The following is a 15680-nucleotide window of genomic DNA, read 5'->3' on the forward strand; positions in this document are numbered from 1 at the left end:
ACAGAAGATTTCCCAGGGGAAGCATGTGCACTCTCAAGGCCATGGTGGGAATAAAACATTTGAGAAAATATGTTGTGGGTGATCTGCCGGAAACATAGGAAATGAAATCCGCAGGCTCCAGACATCTCTCTGAATAAACACGTGCCTGAGAGGTATCAATCATTTCCTGACGTTGACACTGAAGGTTCCACATTGCCATGCACCTCAAAAGCAGCTAGGGGCAGTTGGTAAGCAGATGAACAAGCTTCACTGCCATTGCCACTACTCAGGAAATGAAGTGGGGTTTACCGGCTGGACTCGGTCACCATCATGATCTCCTTGAGGACGAATGCTCCTGAGCTAGAAGAGTCTGGTGGGTGGTGGTGCATCAGGAAGGAGAGAGGGAATTAGGGACTGGCAGCTGGCATCTGTCTCCAAGTCACTGCATCATCAATGAAACACTCATCTGGTTGGCTTCATGTACTCTTAGTGCTATTTAACCCCTGATGTTGTGGTTTGGATATGTGGTCCCCCAACAAAAAGCTTATATTAAATAATGGAGCAATGTTCAGAGGTGAGAAGATTATATTATGAAGCTGTAAGTTAATCAGTGTACTAATCCATTTGATGGATTAATGATTTGGAAGGACTACTGCACTGGGTGATAACTACTGGCAGGTGGGGCATGGCTGGAGGAAGTAGGTCACAAGAGGCATGTCTTTAGGGTTCATGTTTGGTCCCTGAAGCATCAATCTTTCTGATTCCTGTCATAATCAAAGCAGCCTTCTTCCACCATGATGTTCTGCCTCACTTGGGCCCACAGCAATGGGGTCTAATCATGAACTGAGCCTCTGAAACTAGGAGCACAACATCAACTTCTCCTCCTCTGAGTTGTTCTTGTCAGGTATCTTGGTCACCATGATGAAAATCCAACTAGCATACCTGATCTTAGGTTTTAGAAGATCAGAATTCTCCATGGGCTACAGGTTGACCTTGATTCTCACAAAACATAAAGGAGGAGAAAGTGTTCTTGATGGCTCATGGCATCCCTCTACCCCTACACACAGAGCAAGGATGTGGTTTGTTTTCATGATCAAAAGATCCTGCTGGGCCATGCCCACCTTTCTCAGGGATCTAGAAAAATATCTCTCCTTCCCGTTGCTGAGATTTGTGAAAGAAATCAGACTTAAATAAATAGGGTGAAGAATGGAGGCAGGAAGCAGAGGAAGATATTCAATGTGGTATAATGGGACGCCCATATGGGTTCTAGGCTGCCATCCATTTCTGAGTTCTTAGGCAATGACTTACAAATCTGGAAATCAATATTGAGTTAAGGGTTGACCTGTAACATCCCTTCTAGCTGTAAGAAGGTAGGAGGGATAGAGATGAAGAGAAAGAGCAAGGGAGAACGGGAAAGTTCCAAAGCAGCTCTATGTAAACATGTTCTAGACATATGATGGTCTGATTATATTTAAGACAATTTTCCTTAATGTTTAACTAAAGGCTTCCTGGCTGCAGTTTGACCCATAACCCCTGTAACTCCTTCAACAACCATGGTGAACTCGGGGATGTCTGCTGGCACTCTTAGCCACCCCCATCTCTCCAGCCTTTCTGGGCAACACTGCAGGACCCTTCTCTCAATTGACTGGTCTTCCTGTTGGTATGGTCTGTTGGATTAGCCTGAGGGGATGTCACTACTGTTGATCACAGTTTTCCCTTGACCAGAAGTCTTCTGAGCTCCCAGAGTAGGAAAAGGTATGGGCCAGGCAGGATTTTTTTTAAGTTGCTAAGTTGCTGAGGGTAGCCTCAAACTTGGGATTCTCCTGCTTCAATGTCCAGAGTTGCTGGGATTACAGGTATGTGCCACCACACCCCACACACTTTTTAATCTTTTCTGGAATAGGAAGAGAAACAAAAAGTACTGGACAACTGTAGTACTAAAAGTATTTGATGCTGTTTTATAAAGTAATGCAGGAGAGCAGAGACAGCAAACCAGGAGTCCTCACAGCCAGACAGGACAGGATGGACAGAGAGCTAAAACCCTCTCCAGCTCACTGGGATTCAGGGCTATTGACTCACTGGAGAGCTGACGGTCCTTTATCAAGTATTCCCAGCTTTTGAGTTCAAATGTCCTGGATAGCATATCAGTGTTCCCTCCATCCCTGGCTTTAATGTATAATCAGGAGCTCTAAGGACCCATTTAAGACAAAGGCTTTGGCTTTCTCCCAAGCTAAACTGAATTTTCCAAAATGTACAGAAAGCCCCATGTCCAAGGGGTCTGGCAACCTCTTACCTTCATCCCAAAGGACTGCATCCGGGTGGCCACCTCTCTCCCAATCCTGCCCAAGCCAAGAATTCCCAAGGTCTTTCCATTCAGCTCGATTCCCATGAACTGCAAAGGGCAAAAGGCAGAGAAGTTGATTCAATACTGAGTGTGGAGCTCAGGCACTGAGCCCCGGTTGGATGAGGCCAGGCCACTGCTCACCTTCTTCCGCTCCCACTTCCCATTCTTCATGGAAGCTGTCGCCTGGGGAATCTGCCTGCAAGGACAGAGACAGTTTCAGCAGGCCCACCAAGGCTCCCACCAACCCAGGAAGGAAGTACCAAGACAGAGCTGCACAGCTTCCACCCTCCGACGGTCATTCTACTAGAAATAAGGGGACCCTTGGCAACTCCTGACTTAGGAAACCTGGAACCAGGAAACCTGGACCAGGATCTCACAGAGTTTCCCAGGATGGCCTTGAACTTGTGATCCTTCTGCCTCAACTTCCCCAAGTAACTGGGGTTATAGGAATATTCCATCATCTCTGGATGGGAAAAGGGTAATTTTGGGGCCCAGCAGGTTTCAAGCATGAGTAAAGAGATCTGGCTACCTGGACCCCTGGTATAAGGATTCAAGAATCTTCAAAGGAACCTAGAATAGCTTCCTGCCTTGTTTAATGAGAGCTTTTTCCTTCCTGTTGATCACAGAAATTCATGAAATGCCTATTCAACAGAAGTGCATCATTTTTGCCAAATGAGTACCAAACACAATGGACACAATGGGACTCATGCACATTATGCGCCACATCCAATCCGATCACTGGACTGTCCCCTCTATTCAAGTGGTTCACACCCTCCAGGACCCCCTGCTGGAAGAGTAAGAGATTTGAGCACTTGGGTTTGGTTTTGTTATGAATCCACAGGTGAGCACAGGAATCTGGAGCAGGTGTGGATTCCATGTTATTACACTACATATTTATAAGGGCAGTGACAGGTAAGCCCTGGGGGCTATGAGAATCAGCCAGGGCCCAGGTAAGGAAACCAAAGGGAGCTTCGTGAATGAATGATGACATTTGAGATAAATGTTAAAATCTTGAGTTTAAATAAGCTAAAAAATAAGAAGCAGTACCTAGACAAAGGTGGTAGAGAAAGATGTTCCAGGCAGCAGGGTATGGAAAACATGCAAGGATTGGAGGCTAGAGAGTCACAGCCCATGAAGGTGTAGAGAGAGGCAAATGAGTAAGAAGATATAGAAGGAAGATCACACTGTGCACACTCTCTCAATGAGCTCTGTATCCACCCCTTCCCCATGAGCACTCACTAGCACCCTGAGCAGCCATAACCCCTGTGTGCTGGGAACAGGGGTACTGAGTAGAGGACTGATGGCCTCAAAGGTTCTCGGCAGTCTACAGGTTGCCAGGTTGAAAAGTCCTCTTAAGTTTCTCTCCATCGGTTTGCTTGACAAGTCACAATAACTGACATACCAGAGGGTTTGGCTCTGCTGAGAAGCCAAATGCTTACCTGGCCAGGCACATGATCATCCCACAGGTGAGCTCTGCAGCACTAAGGCTGTTTCCATTGGGGGTGCTAAAACCCAGAGAAAAGAGGAGACATCAGTAGGCCCAGACCCAGCATTCCTCTGTCCCAACCCCAGACCCCTGTCCTGGATTCTCCAATGAACTCCTGCCCCAGGCCCACGACTGGCAGGAAGCTGCCTTGTCCTGGCCTACTGTTCCTAAGCAGAGGGACCTTCAGGGAAACACTTGGCCCTTCTACCCCATACCTCACTTCTCCCAGGGCAGAGAAGGACTCCACATGATTAGGAGACGTGTAAGTGGCTCAGCCCTTTCATATCTACCTGCCTATAGAAAGCACAAATCCCCTGCTGCTCCATGTCGTCAATCTTACCAAGGCTGTGTCGGTGATGGCTGAGCCAGTCTACTGAATTCACATGTCAGGCCATTGTCCAGAGACCTTCTTTAGGTTACACAACCTGGTTTTTATTAGCATTCTGGTTGGGATATGAGGTGTCCCCCAAAAGCTCCTGTGTTAATGCTGAAGGTAAGATGATTAGATCAGAGGAACCATAATCTAATCAGTGGATTAATTTGTTTCATGAGTTAGTAACTTAAATGGATTGTTGGATGGTAACTAAAGGTAGATGGGGCACAGCTGGAGGAAGTGGGTGTCTTGAGACTTGCCTTGGGGATTATATACTTTGTCTCTGACTCTTCTCTGGCTCCTCTCTGCCTCTCTCTCTCTGATTCCTGGCTGCCATGAGCTACCATCTTATATCCTCTGCCATGATGCTTTGCCTCACTTCAGTCCCAGAGCAAGAGCCGACTGACAACACACTGAAGTCTCTGTAACCATGAGCCAAAACAGACTTTTCCTCCTCTAGGTTGTTCTTGTTGGGTATTTTGGTCACAGTGATCAAAAGCTGACGAACACAATCACAAAGCGTTTTATTTTCATCTTCACTTGTTTGGCAAGAATGCCTCCTCCACAGGGGGCACTGCTGACTGACCATTTTACAGAAAGGAGACTAGAGGAGGAAACTTACAGAACTATTTTCTTTTTTTAAAAATCTTTTTATGTTTTTTGAAAGAGTTCAACACACATGGTTCACCCTCCTTCTTCCCCTACTGGTTTGGATCCTTTCATCTCTAGAAATAAAGGAGGAAAAGTCAAGAGATCCGGAAAACGATAAAGGAACTCCCAGAGTCTGTCTTCTACAAAACTCCCCACTACCCATTCTCCTCCAATGAACAGGCTGTCCAGGGAGGGGAAAGAGGTGAGGGTTGGTGCTGGCTGCCTCTGGGTCTAGGGCCAGTGTGAGTTAGCATTTAACATTTCTACCCGCGGATATTGACCTCAGTCAATCCTTGGGTAAATTGACCCCTACCCTCCAGGGGGAGGGGGAGGGCAGTGGAAGGGAAAGGTCTAAAGGACAATGGATCCCTGAGGGATCAGAAAGGCCTAAGGTCAGGGAGGAGGACTGGGGGTGGTGGCCCTGTACACCATCTAAAGTGCCTGAATAGATGTGGTGCAGCACTAACATGCTGACAATGACCTTTGCCCACAGCTTTCTGCAAACATCACCATAAAGGAGACTCTTCTCCTCCTGGGTCTAAAAAACTAGGGTCTAATTTCCAGAAGGGAAGGAAGAGAAAGGATGGAGTTATTCTGTAATGCCAGATTCGTGGGACCTCAATAGACCTCCAGGAGCTGAATCCGATGCAATCACACAAGAGTCTTTATTGCAAGCTCGAGGCTGTCTCTCAACCGTTCCGATGCAGGGGTCCCAGGGAGTGAGTCCCGGTCCTTTGTTCAGTGAGATTTTGTAGGTTTTGGGGAATACTCTATGCGTCACAACATCACACAGCAAATCATTCCACACCGAGGGAAAGTCAAACAACAACTCTTAACCTTGATTAGCACATTCACTGGTGGGAACAAGTTGGGTAGGGGTGATTGGTTAGTACAAAAGGGGGATTCATTTGAACTGATTGGTTTAAGCCACGAGGGTAGTACGTGCTAAACTACATGGTTTCCCAACATGTTATCAACCACCATAAACTACTGGGGGGGTCATCTGGCAACCCAGGTATTTTCCCTGACTCATGCTGATTGGTGGTTGCTAGGGGATTGCTATGGGTCCTCACCTAGCCTGACTGAGTCAGGGACACCTGGTGCCGCAGATCTCTCCTGTTATTTGTAGACAAACAACTCAGCAGGGTATGTGCCTAGGAGTGCTCTGTGGGTTTTTCCAAGGACAAGGGTCACACCTCCTTCCTTGAACAGGCTTTGCTCTGAGGTAGAGGCTGGTTTCTCAAGGAGTCACATCAGTTTCTCAATTCCATTAGGAAAGTTTGTGGACTGTATGAGGTTAAGTATGACAGAGCCAACAAAAACCAGCCCTGACAACAAAACAGACCGGTAGACCAATAGTACAGAATAGAGGCCACAGAGACTAATCCATAAAACTACAATTATCTTATATTAGACAAAGGTGCCAAAAACATACACTGGAGAAAAGATAGCATCTTCAACAAATGGTGCTGGGAAAACTGGAAATCCATATGCAACAAAATGAAATTAAGCCCCTATCTCTCAGTGTGCACAAAACTCAACACAAAATGGATCAAGGACCTAGGAATTAAACCAGAGACTCTACGTCTAATAGAAGAAAAAGTAGGCCCTAATCTTCATCATGTGGGATTAGACCCCAACTTCCTTAATAAGACTCCTATAGTGTAAGAATTAAAACCAAGAATCAATAAATGGGATGGAAACGAACTAAAAAGTTTCTTCTCAGCAAAAGAAACAATCTGTGAGGTGAACAGAGAGCCTACATCCTGGGAGCAAATCTTTACCCCTCACACATCAGATAGAGCACTAATCTCTAGGGTATATAAAGAACTCAAAAAGCTAAGCACTAAAAAAACAAATAACCCAATCAACAAATGGGCCAAGGACATTAACAGACAATTCTCAGAAGAGGATAAACAATGAATCAACAAATATATGAAAAAATATTCAACATCTCTAGCAATTAGAGAAATGCAAATCAAAACTACTCTTAGATATCATCTCACTACAGTCAGAATGGCAGCTATTATGAAGACAAACAACAAGTGTTGGCGAGGATCTGGGGGAAAAGGTACACTCATACATTGCTGGTGGGACTGAAAATTGGTGCAGCCAATATGGAAAGCAGTATGGAAATTCCTTGGAAAACTGGGAATGGAACCACCATTTGCCCCAGCTATCCCCTCTTCTCTGTTTATACCCAAAAGACTTAAAAACAGCATACTACAGGAACACAGCCACATCAATGTTTATAGCAGCACAAATGGAATTTTATTCAGCAATAAAAGAGAATAAAATCATGGCATTTGCAAGTAAAGGGATGGCGTTGGAGAAGATAATGCTAATAATAAGACTCCTATAGCATAAGAATTAAAGTTAGCCAACCCCCCAAAAAACAAATGCTGAATGTTTTCTCTGATATAAGGAGGCTGATTCAGTGGGGGGGGGGGGCATGGGAGGAATTGGTGAATTCTAGATAGAGCAGAGAAGTGAGAGGGAAAGAGAGAGAGCAGGGGATTAGTAAGGATGGTGGAATGTGACAGACATCATCATCCAAAGTACATGTATGAGACACAAAGTGATGTCAACATACTTTATTTACAGCCAGAGATATGAAAAATTGTACTGTACACATGTAATAAGAATTGTAATGCATTCCAAATCAATAAAAAATAAAAATAAAATAATAATAATAATAATGAAAACAGCCATGAATAGAACAATGGAAGGGGATGGGCCAAGCAGATAAACTCACTAATATTCTTATTTCCAAGCCAGGCTACAAATGTGCATGCACTATACATAGGTGGGTATGTGAAACACTGAGATTACAGAGAGCCTCAACCTCACACATCTCGGAAAGGCTATACTATAGGTTGTTGATGGTCCATAGGGACTCAGGGCCTGGACCAGGAATCCCTCTGGAAGCCCTTCTAACTCTGGCAGGGTCTTGATAAGTTGCTAAGAATCTCACTAAATTGCTGGGATTAAAGGAGTGCACATCATACCTGGTCTCTAAGCAAAATTTCCCCCATCCCTCTGTTAGTCTCCACACCCACCCCTCAGCCTCCATGACTTACTTCATGACAAGGATGCCCTTTCTTGTTGCAGCCTCCAGATCCACATTATCCACACCTGTGCCAGCCCTGCCAACCACCTGGAGCTTCTCAGCTGCATTGATGACATCAGCAGTGACCTTAGTGGCTGAGCGAACGATAAGGCCTTCACAGTCCTACGGAGATGAAGAAAAAATCGGGGACACCAAGTCATTCTATAAGACCTCCTGAGGTTTCAGAGTAAGAGATGTGTTCCCAAAGCCACACAATTGGCAATGTGTGGCCACTCACAGGCAACTTAGATATCCTCACTGAAAACTACAGGGAGATATGGACCAGAAATCAGTAATTTTCAATTATAGTTAAGGAGAACTAGGCACAGTGGTGCATGCCTATAATCATAGCAACTCAGGAGGCTGAGGCAAGAGGATCACAAGTTCGAGACCAGCCTCAGCAACTTAGTGAGACCCTGCCTCAAAATAAAAAATAACAAGAACTGGAGATGTTGCTCAGTTGGAAAGCACCCTTGGGTTCAACCCCCAGTACTGCAAAATCAAATAAATAAATAAATTTTAAAATTAAACCCCTATCTTTCACCCAGACAAGTCCCCTGACTCCTCACCCCTAGTCTCCATCTATAAATTGAAAGGGTTTGATCCATTTTCCCCACAAGAGGTCTCAGCTGAATTCCATGAAACCTCCTCTAGAAAAAATCTAGATCCCAGCTAGGTGGTGATAGCACATGCCTGTAACCCCAGCTACCTGGGAGGTGGTAGCAGCGGGATTACAAATTCCAGGCCAATCAGGAACATCTTAGTCAAACAACTTAGTGAGACCCTGCCTCAAAATAAAAAATAAAATGGGCTGGTAGAGCACACCTGAGTTCAATCCCCACTACTACAAAACCACATTATTAGGCACAAGCCTAGAGTTTAGGAACACACTTGGACAGAGTAGTTAACTGCAGAGAGAGATATTTATCTTCCCTGAGGAGAGAAAAGGAATGAAGCTTATGCTGTAGCATAGAATATTTAGATCTGGAGGGCTTCTAAGCACTGTACTTGTATACTCATACAAGAGTGGTGGTAGAACTTTCTGTCTAGAGGTGGTTGCACTTACACATCCTCACTGGCTAGGGCTGTGCCTGCCAGCAGAGAGCCCCATGCAGGCAGCTTGAAAGGCACTCCAACCCCTTTTGTGTTTGTGGTTCTGCAACAGAACTTCAAAGTAGGAGATTCCAAGAAACATTCCTGAACATCTGGCCCAAGCCCATTTTGCAGATGAGAAACTGAAGCCCTAGAGAGGATTTTGTATTAACACACTTTCTGTATCTGTATTCTGTATCTCCACAGTACCAGTCTCACCAGGCTTGGGGCTATGCTGGTAAACTATCGACTGAGCACCTACTGAGTATAGGCATTATACCAGGTGCTTTGCATTATTCCTATCACAACTCCAAAGAGAAGGGGCATAATTATTCTCATTTTTCAGGTGAAAAACAGGGTTTGACAGGTAAGCTGCCCGAAGTCACTCTTACAGATTGAAAACCAGCCCTAAAAACTGGAAAGTCGTTGCGGTTGGCAAGCTCAGACTATATCAAAGCTTCTCAAGATGTCCAAACGATAAGGTCAGAGTCAGGGTCATGGCCGGTTAGGTGTAAAATCTAAACTGTAAAATCCCTTGGAGGGATTTACTAGTAGTAAGAGTTAACATTTTTTGAGCAAGTCCCTTATATCAGGCACTGTGCTTCACAGTAATACTGAAACAGTATGATGATCCCCATATTAAGACAAGTTCACTGAAACCTAAAGAATTTAGGTAATTTCTATATCCAGCTAGGATACAGCAGAAGCTGGAATCAAGCCCATTTTTTTTTTTTTTTTTTTTAAACCCAAGGGCACTTTACCACTGAACCACATCCTCAGTACTTTTATTTTCTTATTTTGAGACAGGGTCTCTTTAAGTTGCTGAGGCTGGCTTTGAACTTGTGATCCTCCTGCCTCAGCCTCCTAAATCACTGGGATTAGAGGCAGGCACCACTGTGCCAGGCTAAGTCCAAGTTGTTTGAGGGTCTAAGTCTAAGATCTTACAAATATAGGATTTAAAAACACCTGAACCAAGAGAGACACTGGCAGAAATATGTGGCTCCTGTGAGATGGTCTCTAGGATCCCCCAATAAAGGCCCCAGATCTTCTGGCTACCTACTCCTTCCAGTCAGCCTGCCCATGGGGAGCCACAGACGGCCTTGAATAGCTCTAACTACAAGAGCAAATTGAATCTGGGTTGCAGGCTGGTGCATATTAATAACCATATTAAACACCCCCAGTGAATGAATGAGCTCAGTGATTTGAGGCCCACAGAAACCCACACCTACTGCCTTCCCCCAATTAAACACCAGAAACCCCCTCCCTTGACTGTGATAACAAGGCATGTCATCCACCTGTGACAGTGCTTAAGGATTTTCAGGAATTTTTTGAAAAGGGAGAACAAGTTGAAAGAGAGCACAAGAAACATATTTAGAAATTGATCAACAGAACCAAATAGGCACTAGACAAACAGACCTATGAACACGTGGGAATTTAGAAAATAAAGTCAGAATTCAAATTGACAGGGATAGGAAGGACTAAACATGTATAGTGTTAGGAAAATTCAAGAGGAAAAATATTTAAATTACTAGCTCACTTCAAATTTTTAAAACTTCAAATGAATTAAAGAATTTAAAAAAAAAGCATTAGGAAAAAAAAAACATGCATAATCAGGAGGGTCACGAATTTGAGCCAGCCTTGGAAATTTAGCATGACTCTTATCTCAAAAAAGAAAAAGAAAAAAAAGAGAAATGCAAATTTCAAATGTTTTCAGCCATCATACTGGCAAAGTGAAAATTGATAAAATTCTGTGTTGGCAGACATGTAGGGAAATGGGAGTGTGTCTTGTATAGTCTTTTTGGAGGGCAACTGGAACAATATGAGTAAAAACAGGGTTTGCTCATTTTTAGTGTGTTCCTTCGAGGCCAGTAATTACCCCTTAGGTAACTGGTTACACACTGAGGAATTAAACCACCTTTGGAAATGGTCAACCCAGGACCTAAGGTCAAAGTTCCACTGACAAGGTGGGGTGATGGAAGATATGAAGCAGGGATGTATCCCTTGTATCAGTTCCAGGCCTACATCCTTCCCTGAGAACTGTTCCGGATATTCTACTCAGTCATTCCCTTGGGCCTCCTTCAGTGCTTCTTCCAAAGCTGTCATCACACTCCCCAAGCTCTGGAAATCTGCTGCCCACAAGAAAAACCAACAGTAAAGGATGCAGATTCCCCAAGAATCCACCTGTTCTTGCATCACCCAAGAACAAGCAGAGAAACAGCACAATTTTTCCTTTCAAAAGCACCTCTTTGGAGGGATCTCTTTATGGAGATTTACCCTGCAATCTCTCTATCTTTTCCCAAGCCAGCCTTCTTGGACACCAACGAGCCAGAAGCACCCCCAATCTGATGGGTACTAGTGTGCATTTGGTGCTGGCCTGTCCCAAGGACCAGTTGGCCTTTGGAGACTGTATTCAGGAGACCTTGGTTCCATATTAGAATGGCACTGGTCAAAGTTGTCTAGCTTCCAAGACCTCCCACAACCTCACCAGCCACCTTTTCCCTATTCATTCCATCAGTACAATTCACTGAGAGCCCGACAGCCAACCTACTTTCAAGGGAACTCTCAAAGTAACACTCCTTCCCTCCAAAATTGCTCCAGGTTGCTCACTCCTTTCTTCTACTTGTGCAAACTATGGCCCCATCCAAAGATCCAAAAGAGCTTTCTTCTTAGTACACCAGCCCTCCTTTTTAACACCCCTCCCTACCATCTTGGGAATCAAGCATCTCACTGCAAATACACTCTGTTGTTTACTGCTCTTGGCTGTGGTTTCTGTATCAGAGCTGCAGCTGGAACAGGCACACCCAGGGCTTCCCTGCACATTGCCACTCCCCGTCTCCTTAGGTGGAAAACAGCAGGCCACAGATCAGTTTGATTCATGAATGTTCCAGACAAACTATGCTAAGTCAGCAGTGGAAACCAAGTCCCATTCCTCAAGTTCACACATGCTTCCTTTCCCAGGAGGGCAGACTTGATCTTGCAGGTAGTTCAGGGTTGCTCTTGCCTCTGACTTAGGGCAAATCAATGAAGCTCTCCTGGTCTTGTTCCCCAGCAACAGGGAATACAGGTATACTCTATTTTGCACTCTATGTATGATCCTGATTAACTAGGTGGTTATTTAACACATGCAAACCAAATCCTAATGTAATGTTTATTTTTAAAAAGCTTTTGAAATGGTAGACTCTTGCATAGAAAAATTTATTCCTTCTTAATATTTCTGAAAATTCTAAGATAAAAATATAAATGTGCTTCAGTAGATTAGATGCATTACCAGTGTTCAATTTAGTGGTACTGACCAGCATTGCTATTTAATGAATAGAAGAAAATATCAGAATACATCTTATGTAGTATTATTTCATAAACTTATATATGTCTAGGTGCACACATGTGGATGAGAGTATTGAGTTAGGATGTAATGGTGGCACATGGTCATAGTTTGAAAGTTCCTGAAACATGATAAGATTATTTAAACATTTTCCTGCATGTTTGGTTTATTTAAGACATGAGTTGCACAGATGCTTTATTTTTCTAATTTAATGTTTTCTAAATTAGTTTTTTTGTTTGTTCATTTGCAGTGCTGGGGATTGAACCCTGGGCTTCACATAGGCTAGGCCAGAAATCTACTCCAGAGCTACATCGCTAACCCCTTCCAAGCTTTTTATTTTTTTTTAACTGAGAAACAGTTTTAAGTTGTGATTTCATACTAAGGCACCACACCTACACATATAACTGAAACAAAGTGAATGAAATAATATCCTTGCTATCTGCATTGCTCTCTGATTATCTATTTTGTTTTTTAAAATGCTGACCCATTAAACTAACTTCATTACCCACTAATGAGCTATGATTCTGTTCAAGTCTAAAATGCACTACTAGGAGAGAGAGGGGATGATTACACTTCTTGATCAGGGATGAGGGCGTGCAAATAGCGCCTGCTCAGAATACAAAGCAGTGAAGCTAAAGTAGGAAGACCAGTCCTGTCATGGGTGCTAAGGCTTGCTCCAGCATTGAAAAGATTTAAATGGCAGAGGGCTGGAGACACTCTGCCAGACCCCTCTCCTTGCAGAATAAAATGAGTGTGGAAAGGAGAGCCCTTCAGTGGCTGCCCAAGAGACTAATTGGCATTCCGAACTATTTTACCAAGACAGACATGAAGGCTGAGCACTCAAACAACCCAACAATGCCCACAGTCAATTGAGCCAACAAACACCCCTCTCTTCCTGCCAAGAATTCTCGGAGCCTTGAAAGTGTTCTTGGCTTCAGCACAGACTCCCACCCCCACCATGCAACTTCCGGACTTCATGGAAGCCCTCCCTGCTTCCTGAAGAGGCTTTCCCTTCTCAATCCTGCTTCATTGCGGTATAAGATTTCTCACTTCCACTGCAAAGTTGTCAAGCCTCCAGTTGCAGCCACTGGTGCTCTGGTAGAGGTGGAGGTGAGACGCTGGTCATCTCCCAGAGCCAAGGCCACTGATACCATTTATACAAAAAAAGGAGGTGAAAAGTGTGAGGAGCCCACCATCCAACCAAGCACCCGTGCTTCAAGGCAAGGGTCGGGTCCCGAGCCCTTGCCCACCAATTCAGTCTGTGATGATCACCCTCTCTCTGCACTCTTCCTGTGGGAAAGTGAGCATCAGCTAGGCTAGGCTGCTGGGCATTCTAACTTGAAATCTGAGCACCAAGCACCATGTCACCAGATCAATTGTCTCCTGTGTGTCCTCTGTGCTCCCGAACTAGCCTACAAGCTTCTCTGCGAGTGTAGCGGATAGGGAAAACAGCTCGATGGGGTAAGGCAGTTAGAGACTGGGAGGCTGGGTGGAATGTAGAGGCAGGAAACGCAGCAACTGGAGGGAAAAAAAGTCCCCAAACTTGACAGGACATTTTCAAAGAAGGTAGATAAAGATTTGGAGTCGGTTTCATTAATTATATATAACAATCGGAAGATCTGATAAGAATAAAGTTACCACGGGCGATTGGAATCAGATTCTAGTCTAGTCCGGTCACCCTTAATCAGGGATGAGGCCAAAGGTGGAGGTCAACCCGCGACCGCTGTGGCGGCGACCGCGTGGGCGGCCCGGGGATCTCGCCGCGCCCCCAGCCCGCCCCATTTCCTCAGGCGCTCTCAGGAGGCGGAGGAGCCGTGAAAGCTCGCGGAGGTCTTGCATCAGACGAAAGGCGGTTCGCAGCGGCAGCTCCAGGAGGGCCTTCCCCAGAAGCTTCCCCAGCAACCACGCGACTGGCTGGGACTCGCCAGCGCCCCCCAGCGAAGGCCGAACGCGACCCGGAGGGCCAGCACCTAGATGGGGAAGGCCAGTAGCTGGGCTCCACTCGGGGAGGCTACTTTGGCGCCCCTCCCCTCGATGCTCCGGTGAGAAGGAGTGGAATGGGGAGGTGGCGCCTGGCAGCCAGAGCCACTAGGCACTAAGGTGCAGGAGCCGCGCTGGCATCTCGCGGGCCGCCGGCAGGACCAGTTGGAGCAGCCTGCGCTTTGCAGTGCTCGCGGGAGGCAAGCCAACGCGAACACGCGGCTGCAAATTGGACGGATAGTTTGCACCCTACAGCTCACAGTTCCTCCCGCTTCTCCCTCTCCCCGCTAGTTGCCAGTCTCAGGAGGCCGAGAATCTGATATGCGGGGCCGGGAAGGGGGCGCGCAGGCCTGGGCGCAGCCAGCCTATTTCAGCGGAGGATGCCCCAGAGACCTCGCTTTTCTCCGATTCACCTTACCTGCAGCTCGGCTATCAGCTCCTCTTTGCTCAAGTTCTGCTTCTCCACCACCATTAACCCTCCATCTTCCAGGATCTTCCTGCAGCAAGGGTCCAGACTATCACTGATGAGCACTTTCCGCAGATTTGCGAAGGCCATTGTGGAGCAGGCCAAAGAATCCTACACTCTCGGTGGGCAGAAGCACTTAAGCCAAGAAGCTGCAGCTCGCACTGGCTGGCTCCTGTAACTGGGCAGGATTCTTGATCTCCCGCTCCCCCTTTATCTCCCCCTCCTCCTCCTACCGTCTCATTTTGATTGGACAGAAATGCTCAAACTTTCTGTGACTCCACCTCCTCAAGGTTCTGAGCCTTCTATGTCTCCGCCCACTTTATTATTCTGCCTGTGATGAATTTCTCAAGCTCAGCGGAAGATTTTGTCTACACCTGGTGAACATTAAAAGCACGATTTTCGCTGACTAGCTGATTCATATCTGAAATACACATGGAAATACACATTCTCACGGAGAAGTTTTTTATCTTAATTTCTTTCTTCCTAAAAACTCATTTATTAATTCCTTAACTAGTATTTTTTTTTTAAGCTGTAAAGTGCAAGGGACTGTGTTAGACTTGTAGGGAGCTAAAACATCAAAAAGCTCCCTTCCTCTGGGGGGGGGGGGGGGCTAACACACAAGAATACAAACACAGACATGGAAAGTTAAATAATTAAAAGACATCTAAAACTATTTCTGAGATATCACAAAGCTGTGATTAGTTCGAAATGAATGATACAATGAGAAATACTAGTTTAAAAGAGAGCGAGGACCTGGTGCAATTAGACTAGCAAGACTTTTTGTTCAAGTTCTGTATTCTCTTCCTCCCCTACTCCTCTGATTCTGAAAAAGAAAAATGAAGTCAGTCTGGCCTAATTTATATATTGACCAAGGAGGC

At 45.3% G+C, this 15680-nt stretch overlaps 1 protein-coding gene across 1 annotated transcript in view; it reads right to left on the bottom strand.

The window, feature by feature from the left end:
- Window positions 1-15004, bottom strand: part of Phgdh (phosphoglycerate dehydrogenase) — a 33852-nt gene extending 18848 nt beyond the window's left edge. The window contains exons 1-5 of the mRNA XM_076862804.1: window positions 14755-15004; window positions 7914-8065; window positions 3763-3828; window positions 2465-2519; window positions 2273-2371 (exon numbers count right to left, since the gene is read on the bottom strand). Of these exons, the coding sequence (XP_076718919.1) occupies window positions 2273-2371; window positions 2465-2519; window positions 3763-3828; window positions 7914-8065; window positions 14755-14892 (510 nt within the window). The 5' untranslated portion in view covers window positions 14893-15004. The remainder of the gene's footprint in view (window positions 1-2272; window positions 2372-2464; window positions 2520-3762; window positions 3829-7913; window positions 8066-14754) is intronic.
- Between the last annotated feature and the right edge of the window lie 676 nt (window positions 15005-15680).

This window comes from Callospermophilus lateralis, chromosome 7 (genome assembly GCF_048772815.1).
Source record: "Callospermophilus lateralis isolate mCalLat2 chromosome 7, mCalLat2.hap1, whole genome shotgun sequence".
NCBI classification, from domain to species: domain Eukaryota; kingdom Metazoa; phylum Chordata; class Mammalia; order Rodentia; family Sciuridae; genus Callospermophilus; species Callospermophilus lateralis.